This window comes from Pipra filicauda, unplaced genomic scaffold (assembly GCF_003945595.2).
Source record: "Pipra filicauda isolate LSUMZ 115617 unplaced genomic scaffold, ASM394559v2 scaffold9_size5747161_pilon, whole genome shotgun sequence".
Lineage (NCBI taxonomy): Eukaryota > Metazoa > Chordata > Aves > Passeriformes > Pipridae > Pipra > Pipra filicauda.
Genome location: NW_024105198.1, coordinates 972,551 through 985,415, shown reverse-complemented (window position 1 = coordinate 985,415; position 12,865 = coordinate 972,551). Strand labels below are relative to the sequence as shown.

At 54.9% G+C, this 12,865-nt stretch overlaps 1 protein-coding gene across 4 annotated transcripts in view; it reads right to left on the bottom strand.

Moving 5' to 3' along the window:
* NLGN3 (neuroligin 3) overlaps positions 1 to 12,865 on the bottom strand; it is a 39,291-nt gene that overhangs the window by 17,842 nt on the left and 8,584 nt on the right. For 2 of the 4 annotated variants that reach the window (XM_039378133.1, XM_039378134.1), the window contains exons 2-3: positions 2,520 to 3,257; positions 1,362 to 1,421 (exon numbers count right to left, since the gene is read on the bottom strand). In XM_039378133.1, coding sequence (XP_039234067.1) covers positions 1,362 to 1,421; positions 2,520 to 2,997 — 538 coding nt within the window. In that variant the 5' untranslated portion in view covers positions 2,998 to 3,257. The remainder of the gene's footprint in view (positions 1 to 1,361; positions 1,422 to 2,519; positions 3,258 to 12,865) is intronic. The other 2 variants (XM_039378135.1, XM_039378136.1) reach the window with 1 other exon arrangement.

Sequence of the window (12,865 nt, the reverse complement as noted above, 5' to 3'; positions counted from 1 at the left end):
GGGGGTGGCAGGGGTCTGCCAGCCCGGGCAGCCGGTGGGAGGGCCGGGAGAGGAAGCGCTTTGAAGTGGCTGGTGATCACTGGCACAGCCGGCTCCGGAGGCAGCGTGCAGAGACTCCCTAATGCGCCAGCCCTTTCAGGGGCAGCCTTGGCACTCAGAGAGATGGCGTGTGAATAGCCAGGACAGCAACAGGAAAAGCAAAGCAAAGAAACCAAACAACAGAACTGGGGGAAACGGCTGGAAGGAAAGCGCTCCCCAAACCTCCAAGCCCAGCTGCATTGGCCCCGACAAACCCAGGGGTGCAGGGAGGCAGAGGTCAGGATGCAGGGACCCTGCTGCCACAGGATACCCAGGACAGCAGCCTGTGCCGGCCAGACACCCTGTACTGAGCCTTTCAGAAGAGCTTGGCTGCCTGACTGTCCCCACGTTCATCTTGGGGATGCACAGAGCAGCCAGCTCTCCCTGTCTGCAAGGGGGCTGTGTGGTGGGATGGGTGAAGCACCACGTCCGACATGGGGCTGAGCCAGTTCCCATTTGCACATCTCTACTCTCTGGTCCATGCCACTGGTTGGGAATACAGGATCACTAAGGGGCAATGGGGGAAGCTCAGCTGAGGCAAGGCAAAGCAGAGATGTGTCTGAACTGGAGGAGCTCAGCTTACCACGGGACAGCCAGGGCTCAGGGAGAATGCTGTGCTATGGGCTGGAGACCAAATCCTCACTGGCAGGGCTGGCACAGGCATGGGGGTGTGAGCAGAGGGGAGCAGCCTTGGCAGGAACAAGGGCTGGGGCACAACATGGCATGATTTACACAGCCAGGAGAGGCTTTATGTTTTTAACCAAGAAACTCTGGATGCAAAATGACCAGGGATGGAACTGGGGGAAAGCTCAGCTCAGGACAGGCTGCAGTCCCCCATCACACAGGCCCTTCCCTGAGCAGGTCTGTACACCCCCAATGGGGGAGGCACCCTAAGGGATGGGTGCATTTAAGTGCTACCTGCCATCAGAGGCTACCCCTCATACCCAGAGGCCGGGAGGCTGTTGGTGCCAGTGGGATGAAGATGGGAAGGCAGGCTCAGCCCAGGAGGAGAAGCTGTTCTGAAAGGCCTGGAGCAACACGAGCATCGTCATGACCTGACCCCAGACCTGTACTCCCAGCTGGCCGGAGCATCCATGGGACTCCTCCCAGTGGGAAGTGGGGGGTGGCAGGGTGGGCTGCTTGGAGGGCCCACAGCCTGGGTGGCGGCACAGAGAGGTGCCGGAGGAGTGTGCTGCAGGCCGGGGGCCAGACAGGCACCCCCTCACTCTCACTCTCTCTCTCTTTCCTCTCTGTGCCTCTCTGCCGGTCGGCTTGCTACATACCTCCTTTCCTACATATTTTCTTGTTGGGCTTTCGGGTGCATTCCTTGGAAATCCGTTTTACTGTAAAATGAATAAAAGACTACAAAATAACAGGAGGCTCCACTGGTGGGAGTGGGCATGCAATCACAACCACGCTGCTACCCTCCCGCCGCCCCCGGGACCGCGGGAGGTGGGGAGGGAGCGTCGCCATGGGAGGAAAACTCTGGGCCAGCCGTGCTGGGCGGGAAGGAAGGCATGATGCATTCCGTGGCCAAGGGCCCCAGAGACACAGGAGTGGAGCCAGCCAGCCTGGGAGAAGCCACTGGCCTGCCAGGCTGCTCTGTTGTGCACAGCAGACCCACTGCGGGTCCCTTCCAGCCCGCTGCAAATCCCTGGGGGCTTCCCGTTGCGGTGAGGCTGGGGCGGACACACGGGCAGGCGCTGCCTCCTCTGCCCTCTACTTACAGTTCAGGTGGGATCCCCTACAAAGGAAAATGTTAGACAAGGAGGCACCCAGCACCGCTCAGCCTCACCCCAACAGGACCGTGCCCCACGGGTCCCCAGCACCCCAGGCTCATCGCTCTGCCGCTGTCCCACCGGCGGACGGAGGAGCAGCCAAGCGACGTGTCTGCCGGTGCCCCCCAACCTCCCATCCATACCAGGGCCCAGAAAAGGGCTCTGTGGTCCCTTTCTTGCCGAAGCATCTTCCCAGGGAGAGGCAGAGAGTGTTCCTCCCAGCCGCAGCCCACGCCCACAACTAGCGCATGGACCTGGGGAGGGTGGGAAGCAGGGAGGAAGGACGAACTCGAACCAACTCAAGACAGAACCTGGCACTCGGCGCCTGGGGAGCACAAATCAGCTTGTCACTCTGTGGATCTGCGGTCAGAGAGTCGGATTCAGATTTAGCAATACAAGAGAGGAACCCGTGACGATGCCATGGAGGTGGAGGGGTGGGACCGGGAGGCGTGGAGGAGCAGGAGCACGCGAGACAGAGATGGCAGCTGAGGGCAAGAGGGCAAGCTGCGTGGCCAGAGAAAGCTTTCCACAAACAGACAGCATGCTGCAGGGTCCACAACCACATGCTTCAAACACAACACCCAGGTGAGACCAACCACTGCTGGGGAGGGGTGGAGTGACCCCCCCCCTCACCCTCCTGCGGTCACCCCAGTGGGGACTCACCATCCTCCGTGGGGATGTAGATGTTGAGGTACAGACAGTCCTCGTTGGGGTCCTGGATGTATGTGGCCACGATATCCAAATTGGAGGTAAACCAGATGGGCAGCATGATCTCAGGAACGGCGTTGTGGATGTTCTGGGGGCAGACTGGTGAGAAGTGGGTAGCGTTCCTGATGCCTGACCAGGACGGTGGTGGCTCAGGGGGCATGAATCTCTTCTCCCCGACTGGGGGGGCAGCATAAGGAACCCCCAGGTACTGGTCCACAGGCCCCAGAATCTCACTGGGCAATGGCACACGCACCCCTCGTAACTTCCCATAGTGTGTGTTGACAGTTGGTGAGTAGACCTGGCCCTCCATCTGCACAACCATCGAGGCAAAGCTCAGGACCCAGAGGGTGAGACGCAGGTCCCAGCTGGCCACCAGCTCAGGCACTTGGAGAACAGGGGGGAAGAGAGGGCTTCTCCAGAGTATCAGCCACATTGTCCGGGAGAAACAGCACCAACATCCAGGCCTGAAGCTCCTGGGGCGAGGGCTCAGGGCATCCCCATCACATCAAGCCTCCGATTTGCCCGCCGGGAACACACGGAGCAGGAGAGCCGGGAGTCAGGAGCGCGCGGCCCAGCCACACCTTCTGCTGGGTGAGTCGGATGCAGGGAGATGTGCCACTGGCTCCTCACAGCCTCCCAGCTGCCCACTGCTGCCTGCCTGCCAGCGGCCCAGCCTGGGGGTGACTGCTGATACTGTGGAGAGATGGAGGGAATTAACAGCAGACTTGCTCTGGGAAGAGTCGAAGAGCTGCAGAGCAGAAGGAGCCAGGATCCCTGGCTGACCCTCCCACCCATGGGTGCTCATTGGCTCTGCCACCACCCAAGCAGGTGGCTCTGGGAGCTTGCAAACATGGGCAGCACAAGTGGAGCATCTGCAGACACATGGACTGTGTCTGCCTGTGCCTGCAGAGCCTGTCCCAGCACTCAGGGGCCAGCCCTGCCCCTGCCCTGCCCAGGTGATCCCCACAGCCGTCCTGGGCAGAAGCACTATGTCCCCGCCCCATGCTGCAGGAGGGTATCAGCAGCAGATTATGGGTGCCAAGATAAGCAGGGCAGTGCCACATCCCTCCCCACAAGGAGCCTGTTGGACATCACTGGTGCCAAGCACGGCCCCGGCACAAGAGCCCACTGGCATCTCTCCTCTCCTGGCTGAGGTGGAGCAGCCTGCACTCACAGACCCTGCAGCCTGTGCTCCTTGCCTGGGCTGCTTGCTTCCCCGTTCGGGTGCCACCACCTCACCTCACACACCCACAAACCAGACCCACGTGTCCTACCAGGCACCCATCTCACCCACACACACGCTCTCCACCAGCTTTCCCCCTCCACGTGCCACGGGCCGAAGCGGCAAGACCCCAGGATGGGAACAGTCACAGTGCTCCTGGGCATCTGCCCTCCCTCCCACCCGCTCCCTGCCCCGGCTGCCTCCGGGGCAACCCTGGGGAGGCAGAACTCTGCTCCCACATCCCCCCCAGCCGGGCTGGCAGCATCAGGGGGAGCAGCTGTGGCAGCCCCCGTGGGGCCCGCGGGGAAGGGAGGGCACTGCAGATGGGGACCCGCGGATGTGTGTCAGCGAGCAGCGCTCCTGTGCCAGGGAGCCCTCGCCGGAGGCTGTGTGGATTCTCAGCGCTCTGCCCTTCACCTCCCGCACCGCCTGTCGCATTCGGGGCTTATGTAAGTGCCCCCCCGGCTCCCCCCGCCAGCACCGCCGCTCCCGGGGGACCCGGGCAAGGGAAGCCGCCGGGGCTGCACCCTCCCGGTGCTCCCCTCACCCCGGCGGGGCGGGCACGGCATCAGCGGGCGGCCGGCTCCGCTCCTCGGTGGGCGGATCTGCAGCCGGGTCCCTGCTAAAAGGCACGGCTTGGTGGCGGCTCAGAGAATGCTCGCTCGTCCTCTCTCAGCCACATGTCCTCACCCTGGGAGACATGGCAGCGGTGGTGAGGCACCTCCGTTTTGCCCCAGGGCATCCTTACATGCCCACCCGGTATATCCCTCCCAAGCTCAGGGGGGAGCAGAGTTGCCTTGAAATTATTGGAGCACAAAATAAGGGCTATATGCAGATGGGAGGATGCAGCTCTGGTGGAGGTTCAGTTGGGCAGGGATTCCACAAATGGAGAACACCTCATCCAGTGAGGAAAATCCGCAGGAAAAAAACCAAAACCACCACCAAAAAAACCACCCCAAACCCTACAAACAAACAAACAAACAAACAAACAAAAAACCACAAGAAAACCCCACCAAAACACAGCACAACCAAGAAACCCCACAGAAGGTGTCTGAAATCTGTACTGCACATGTGCAGGCAATTCACTGCTGGTGATTAAGGAGATGGGCCCATGCTGTGCCTGCCCTCCTGATATGCCCAGAGAACTCAGCAGGCTCAGAAATCAGGGTACGACAGTAAAAAGAAACACTCAGCCCAGAAAATCGTGTTACTGCATTCAGCCCACCTGAGTAGCAAGGCCTCACAGGGCTGGGCATGCAGGCACCTTTCCAGAGCCTGCAAAGGGACAGCAGGGAATTCCAGACAAGGAGAGCAGTACAGCTGATGAAGAGAAACAGTCACAACACTCCCCCATCCATGGCACAGGGATGACCTGAGGGCTGAGCTATCATGACTGGGGCTGATACTGCTCTCTTTCTGACCCCCATAATCTCTGCACATTATTCCCCTCCACCTCTTCCTGCCCCACCGGGCAGTGACAGAAACACACCCAGCAGGAGCATGGCACTGCTGCATCATCCCCAAAAAAGATGCCAAAGTCTAAGAAATAAAAGCTGTATCGAGGGACAGAAATACAGCTGAGGCACCCAGAGACCCCAAGCTCAGCTCTGCCCACCACTGCTGGAGCTGCCTCTGCAGCACAATGCCTTGGCTGCTCTGCTCTGCCTGCAGCTCTGGAAGAAAACCGTCATTCATCCAATATTCCTTTCTGCAATGCTCCTCCTTCAGCAGAGAACTGGCCTTTGCCTAACAGTGACATCCCAGGAGTGCAATGCTGGCTCAGGACCCCCAAAGCTTTATCCCCAAGCAGGAACTCAAAGATGCTTCACACCCACTGCTCTGCCTGACATAGCTGGAAGGCAAACTGCCCAGTGCAAATCTTCTGCTGAGGTTCCTTCAGGTACCGCAGGTTAGGATAAAGCCAATTATTAATGACTGTCATATCTAATTTGTATGACTGGAAGCTACAGGCAGCTTCCAGTCTTTATGTTAGTGCATACAGTGCTCCCCGCAGAGCCATTTCAACCGATCCGTCATCATTTTCTGTCTGCAGGAACACCACAGCCCTGCCAGCAGTGGCTTATCAGCTGATTTCCCAACTCCAGAGCTTCCTCAGGGCTTCAGCCACACGCTGCCATGGGCACTGCTGCTCCACCAACTCCTCCAGCCAAGCAATTTCGTGGCACCAGGCAGTGCCACTACACAGCTGCCCAGCTGGGCTGTGCACACCAGTCACAGGGCTGGATTCACAACCCACTTTGCATCCACAGAGTGGCTGCACACCCAGCATAACCACCCTCTCCTGACACAATGAAGAATCTCTTTTCTACAAATCACAGCAAAAAAAGGCTTCTTCCACAGCTCCTCAGAAATACATTATGATGATATTCCTTTGGGCTTTTGTTTAATCCTCTTCCATCGTTCTTTTAATAGCTTTTAAAAAACATGGAAATCTGAAGATAAAAAACACAAGCTAAGATAGAATTAAAGTTCCAAGTTCCAAGTACACATCCTTAACTTTAGCAAAATGATGCTACAGGACTTAAAACCGCCTCCAATTATGAGTTTTACAAAGCATGAGGCACAGAGGTGAGCTACGTTAGCTACAGCCAAATATGTTCAGATATGGAGATGCACAGTCAAGGCCCAGCAGTCCTAATGTTACCCTGGAGAGCCACAATGTCTTAACGCTCAAATCCAGATCATGGTATTTTAACATTTGTAATTCCACATTTGGTTCCATCATTTTTTAAAGACTCTTTCCCTCCATCTGCCCATGTCCCCGCAGCACAGAATAAAAGGCACCCAAACAATCTCAGTGACATGTTTCTAAAGCCTTCCTATGTTTGGATTGTTTTTCAATTACAACCCCAAAAAATGATGCAAACCCTATATCTAGAATTCCCTGGGTTTCAAATGCCTGATTTGGGATGATTACAATACCCCTGCAACACATCTGATACCCTCACATTGCTGTTCTGTGCTCTGAGCTTTCTGATGTAACTTCATGCTAACATAACATTTAGGATGGGAATTTAGCCTTAATTTAATACTGACAGACCTGCCAAGCTTAGCCCCCTTCACTGTGGGCTGTTGCATGTGCCTTGCATTGCTGCCTGCTGCCTCAAAAGCTCTTAAGCTTCCCCTTTGGTCTTTCAAGGCATGCAAAATAACTGGGAGACCCGAGAAAGGACATTTCATCCAGGGAAGCAATTCCCCTCGCATCCCATGGGAGGTGGGAGCAAAACTTTCCCAGTTTCCCGCCTACAGCACTCTCGTTCTTCCCTCCAGCAGTGAAGCCAAACGTGTCCCCCAGCGAAGATGGGCTGCAGGGAGGCAGCCAGGAGCTGTGCCTGCCAACTAGAAGTGAAACCGGGCTGGGTTGGGCAGATACAGCCAAACTGGGAGTGCTCAGACGGGCACACAGTGAGAAGCTGGAAGGATAAAGACACCACAGGCATCCCAGGTCGCTCTGCCAGGCCGCTGGTGGGTGAGCGGAGGAAGTGAGGCTGCTGGCTGTTAGGGATGTTATTCATGTGCTTCGGAAAACAAATGCTCCATAGGTATTTCCACAGCCACACTGTCTGCCAGACGGCTTCCTCCTCAACAAAGAGACGCTCTCCATGGAAACCTGGGCGAGTGGGATCCTCTGGAAGCCTCTCTGGCAGATGCATATTCAGGCATCTCAACACCAGCCAGACAAGCCGGATCCACACCTCCTCTGGCAGATGGCCGAGGAGATGTGAGCAGACAGCCTGCTCTCATATTGGACCCTTCCTCGGGGCCCAGCCTCCTGCCCTGGAGCACTTGGGCTGACACAACCCCAGGCTCATCACGCTGATGTTGTGGTTCTATGTCCCGTGTGGTACAGAGCCAGGACAGACCTCAAACCACCCAGCTGGCACGGATGGATGATCTCCTTCCAACAGGGTGTCCCACTGCACCCTCCAGCCACTCTGCCTTGTGCAGCTCTGCTCACCATCTGAGCCCGCTGTATTTTAATGAGAGGTAACTGGGGGCCAGCCCATGCACCCCAGAACAAACATGCACCTGGCAAACAGTGTGAGAAACCTCTGCCTCCTCTTTCCCAGGGCGACTGAGCTCCAAACCCTTCCACCAGCCTGTGCTCCTGGAGCTCAGGCTGGTGCTCAGCTCTCAGGCAGCAGCAGCTGCCAGATGCACTGCCCACCCTGCCAGCTTCTCTCCTCCACTGGGCAGCAACCCCAGCTCTCACCCAGTCCCATCCCACCTGGCCTACAATGCTGCAGAAACGCCATAGGAAACCCTGGGAGCACAGAAGCTGCAGCACAACTGGGCTGTGTCCGTGTGTCCCAGAGGCTCCTCACGAGCATCCCTCTGCCTGCAGGTCTTGGCTCGCACTCTCTGATGCTTGTGGCTTGGGTCAGTGCTTGAGGATAATACTGCAGAGCAAAGTTGGTGGTTTGTGGATTGTGCCCAGTGGGTCTTTCTGACCCACCCCAGGTTACCCATCCATGTCACAGACAGATGTTTCCTGGTCCCACAGCACTGTGGGGGCAATTCCCAGGACTTCGAGTCCGTCACAGAGCTGGTGCACAGTAATAGACGACTTGCAGTTACACTGAAAGGGACATGTAGGGTTTCAGAAAGGTCTGCCCTGCTGCTGCTACTGCTCTGCTTTTCCATGAGTGACCTAAAGGACAGTATGTTTCAGAATCTGCATGTGGCATCCAGCACTTTGGAGGCCGGGACAGGAGTTTGACATGCTCCTGACAGACTGGGTGAGAGATGATGGGCAGGGCTGTAAGCCATTGGGAGGTAAAAAATTGCACAAACAGACCATGGAAGAAAACATAGCAGCATTTCTGCCACAAGGGTCATGAGGGCTACAGGAGTACAAACTGAACGTGAGCCAGCATATCATTGCCACAAAAAAAGGCAAGTACAGTAGGATGTGTGAAAAGGCCAGCTTACACATGAAGCAATTACTCTGCTCTCCTTTCAGCTCATAAAGACACACCAAATAATTATACTGTTGTCTAGAGAACCAGTTCATTCCCCAAACTGAGAGAGGCCTTGGGAGGTCAGCAAGATCACCAAAAAGCCTTGGACAAAAGTCTGGAAGAGTGGAATTAGTCTAGACAAGACAAGTTAAAGGACACAATTTTATAACATGTAAAGGCCACTGCAAAAAAGTTCAGAACACTCTGCCCTTTCGTGCTAGGTAGGAGACACATTCATATTCAGAAAGGAGAGTCAAGTGTACACCAGGAAAAGTTAAAGCACCCATGACTGTCTGCAAAGGGTGGTACATGACAGATGGATGTGACCCCCAGCATCCCCTCCAGCCCAGTCCCTGCCCTCATTCGTTCAGCATTTGTCACGGTCTGGGCACACAACAGCCACCTTGGCCACAAAGCCTTCAGCATTTAGGATGCTCTGACAGAGCACAGCACACATGGAGGAGGCTTTCCAGCACCACGGAGCCCAAAACACCTGTTCTACACAGTGCCAAGGTCTCTCCCAGAATCCAGTGTCCCCACTCTCCTCCTGAGGCACATCTGGAGCCCCCCGCCGATACTGAGACACCACAGTCACTCTAATGGGACAGAAGGAAAAACAGTTACAAACCTCACCCTCATTTGCCTCAAGTGCAGGACACGTCCCTGTGACTTGCCTTTCCTGGCTCCTACTCACAGTCCCACCAATATTTAAAGCAAGCTGAATGTCAGAAACCTATGAGACACTCCACTGCACATCCTTTGCCCTGGGGAGAGGATGAGAGACCACGTGAGAAGTGTCACTTAAGCTCCTCAATGCTGCAGGAACATATGTGGGACAGAAGCTCTTTGACAACTCCCAGACACATGCCAAAATCCTCGAGAGCTCCATTCAGAACAGAAGAATGTTACTCAAAATCCCTAGAAACAGACAATTTGAAGAGCCACTTCTGCTGTGGTGCCAATGGCCTCCTGCTGCAATATGGCCTGTCCCCATTTGCTCCATGGCCTTTAATGAATCCTTCATGAAATAATCAAGCCCGACTTGGGAAGGGCACCAGGGGCAAAGCAAACCTTTCTCTTGCCCACATTTCAGCCTTTCCAAACATTTTTGGTGTTGAGTGCCAGCACGCTGTTCGATGCCCGGCTCCAGAAGACATGCTACCCAGCAGGTGAGACAGCCTGGCTCATTTCCAACTCCTGTTTAGCATCAAGAGTTCCAAAAATGGTGGAGGTTACTCAGTGTCACCGAGCTGTGACTGGTGATGCTGCTGAAGGACAGCCAGTGAGCACTGCAGCAGGGACAGCGTTGGGGTCAGCTGATTCCGACACCAATACTGCTGATTCAAGAAGAAGGTGGCCACTACAGAGGACCCAAGGACAACCGTGTTTTGAAAGCCTGGACGCTTTTGGAGTGGGCTACATGCTCACCTTGAGTTGGTTTAGATTTTGACTGACCTTCCCACTCAGTGCTTCCCAGGAGCCTGGTGAAAAGCTGACAGGGCCATGTGGCACAGCCAGCAGCTGCTGTGTGAGCAGGAGGAGGCTCTGCCAGGACAGGAAGAGGGGAGTGGCAGCAGCCTCTCGGTGGAGAGCAAGGTTCCCACGTGGCTCAGGGATAGCTGCTGGAAGTAGGCTGTTTAGTGCCACGTTCTGGATAGAAATAATCTGGATTATCTCACGCTACGGCTTTCCTGATCCCAGCATTAAGAAGCGGTGGGAGCTTTTCTCTCCCTCACCTTGCTACTCGCACAGTTTCAATGTACAAACGCCTGCCTGCAGGGGCAGAGGGTAACGAGATCTACTGTCCGAACGCCTGCACAACTCACCGGCAGCGAAGGAAGGGCCTGACTCAACCCAGAGGGTCGCAAAGCCCCGGGACCCCCGAGATTGGCAACATCTGGGTGTGGCATCGCTGTGTCCCGGTGTGGAGGGACCGATCGCGGCGGGGCGGGGCTGCGGGATGTTCCCGGAGCATCTCCCGCCCGGCGCCCCGCGGGAGCTGTCCCGTCAGCACCGCACCGGGACCGGCCCGCCCAGCGAACCGCAAACCCCATCACCAGGACCAGTGGAAGGGCGACCTCTCGGCAGCTTCCTGAGGAAGGGAAGTGGAGAGGGAGGTGCTGAGCTCTTCTCCCTGCTACCCAGCGATAGGACATGAGGGAAGGGCTCAAAGCTGCGAGGGGAGGTTTACACTGGGAAGCGTTTCTGTACAGAAGCATTTCCGTACAGAGAGTGTTGCCAAACACTGGAACAGGCTTCGTAGAGAGGTGGTCGATGCCCCAAGCCTGACACTGTTTGAGAGGCATTTGGACAACACCCTTAACAACATGCTTTAACTTTCAGTCAGCCCTGAATTGGTCAGGCAGTTGGACTAGATGACCATTGTAGGTACCTTCCAACTGAAATTATTCTATTCTATTCTATTCCATTCGAAACAGTGCTTCACAAATAAATGGCAGCATTACTCCAGCGCTGGCTTTGAGCAGGCAGGTGACTGACAACACAAAAGTGCATCCACAGAACTCTGGAATTTCCAGACGAGTACTCAGAGGAGAGAACTGACAGACAATCTGCTTTCAGCAAGCCCTTGGCACCAGCACAAAGTTCATGCCAAGACAACTTGCTCACTCTCCCACACATCACAAACAAGCACCAGGCACCTACTTTAAGGCAATATAATCTCACTCACAAATCTGTGATCAACACTCCACAGCTAGCGACTGGAGTGCAAATCTCACCCAGTGCAGAGAGAGCTGACTGCACAGGCAGCATTCCCCTCACTTCCTTCTCCAGCTTTGGCAAGCTGCACACTGACATTATCCCACCTGCTCATCACCATCCCCCTCACATCTGCCAGAGTAATGCCTCCGATGTCCTCTCCCAAATAACTGCCCTGGAAACTACCACGGCTAACAGGGGCTGTTTTTAAAGTTAACATGGATCATTATGACTGAATTGTGTTAGGGAGCAATTACACAAGCACAAGGCTCTTTTCAATAAGCTTTTAAAAGTCCATGTCCAAACATGTTCATGTTTCTTACATTAGCAAAAGCAGGTTTGAAATCTAATAAAGAAAGGAGACTTTGGTGACCCAAAGAGGCTGGCTCAATGCAATGACGCCCTCATTTCTGAAATGCCCCAAATTAAATATGAAACCCAGCTGCTAATGGAATGTCCTTCCCCCAAACTCTCTCACACTCCAGTCTCTCATCAAGCTCCTTTCTGTGCACCCAATCATGCAAAGGACATGAACCTCCCGCAACCAACTGGGCCATGGGCAATTTTCACAAAGCTCTGTCCTACCCATACCACCACCTGTGCTAAGAATGGCTCAAGACAGCTCACACATGCTCCAGGGAAAGCTGAGAAAGCATCAGTGGCTGCAGGAAGGCCGAGTGCCTGCACAGCCAATGCTTTCCACGGACCAGCGTGGACTGGAGGAGGCTCTATAAATGTAAGGAGGTGGGCTGGGCAGAGAGGAACTGACTGCAGCTTAAAATACATGGACTTCCTGCAAATGCGACTAGAGAGGGTGGGCAGGGAAAAAAAAAAAAACCAGGAGTGCTCTGAATGGGAAGAACTACACCCAAAATAAGTTGTCAAAGTTTCATTTTACTGACTCAAAGCCGGAAGCCAAAAATCACTTAATCAAAGGTTGCAATCCAGATAGTGGCTTTAGAGCCTCTGGTTTCAGCAGCAGAGCCAGTAAAGGATTGTTTCCTTTACCAACACCTGCCCCAACCACCTGTTTCTGCTTAACATCACTAACCCCTGCTCTTTGTCACCTCAGCAAGGTTTTGCAGGGTAGAATTGTAAACCAGGTCATGGAAGTAATCTGGGCTAAAGGTAATGAAACCAAGGACAAAGATGAAGAAAATAGCTGGAGACAAGCAGGAACTGACTTTTTCACAGAAGCTGAAATATGACATAATAAGTTTCCTTGTGCAGAGATAAGGTTATAAGTTCTCTGGCAGTGTACAAGCACCACCTTTCTGCACAACCTGTTTCCACCCTGTCTTGTACCATGGGACACCAAGCACAGGGAGCAAGGTGGCTGTATGGAGACAGTACATCCCGAGAGAGCCACCCCTCCAGGG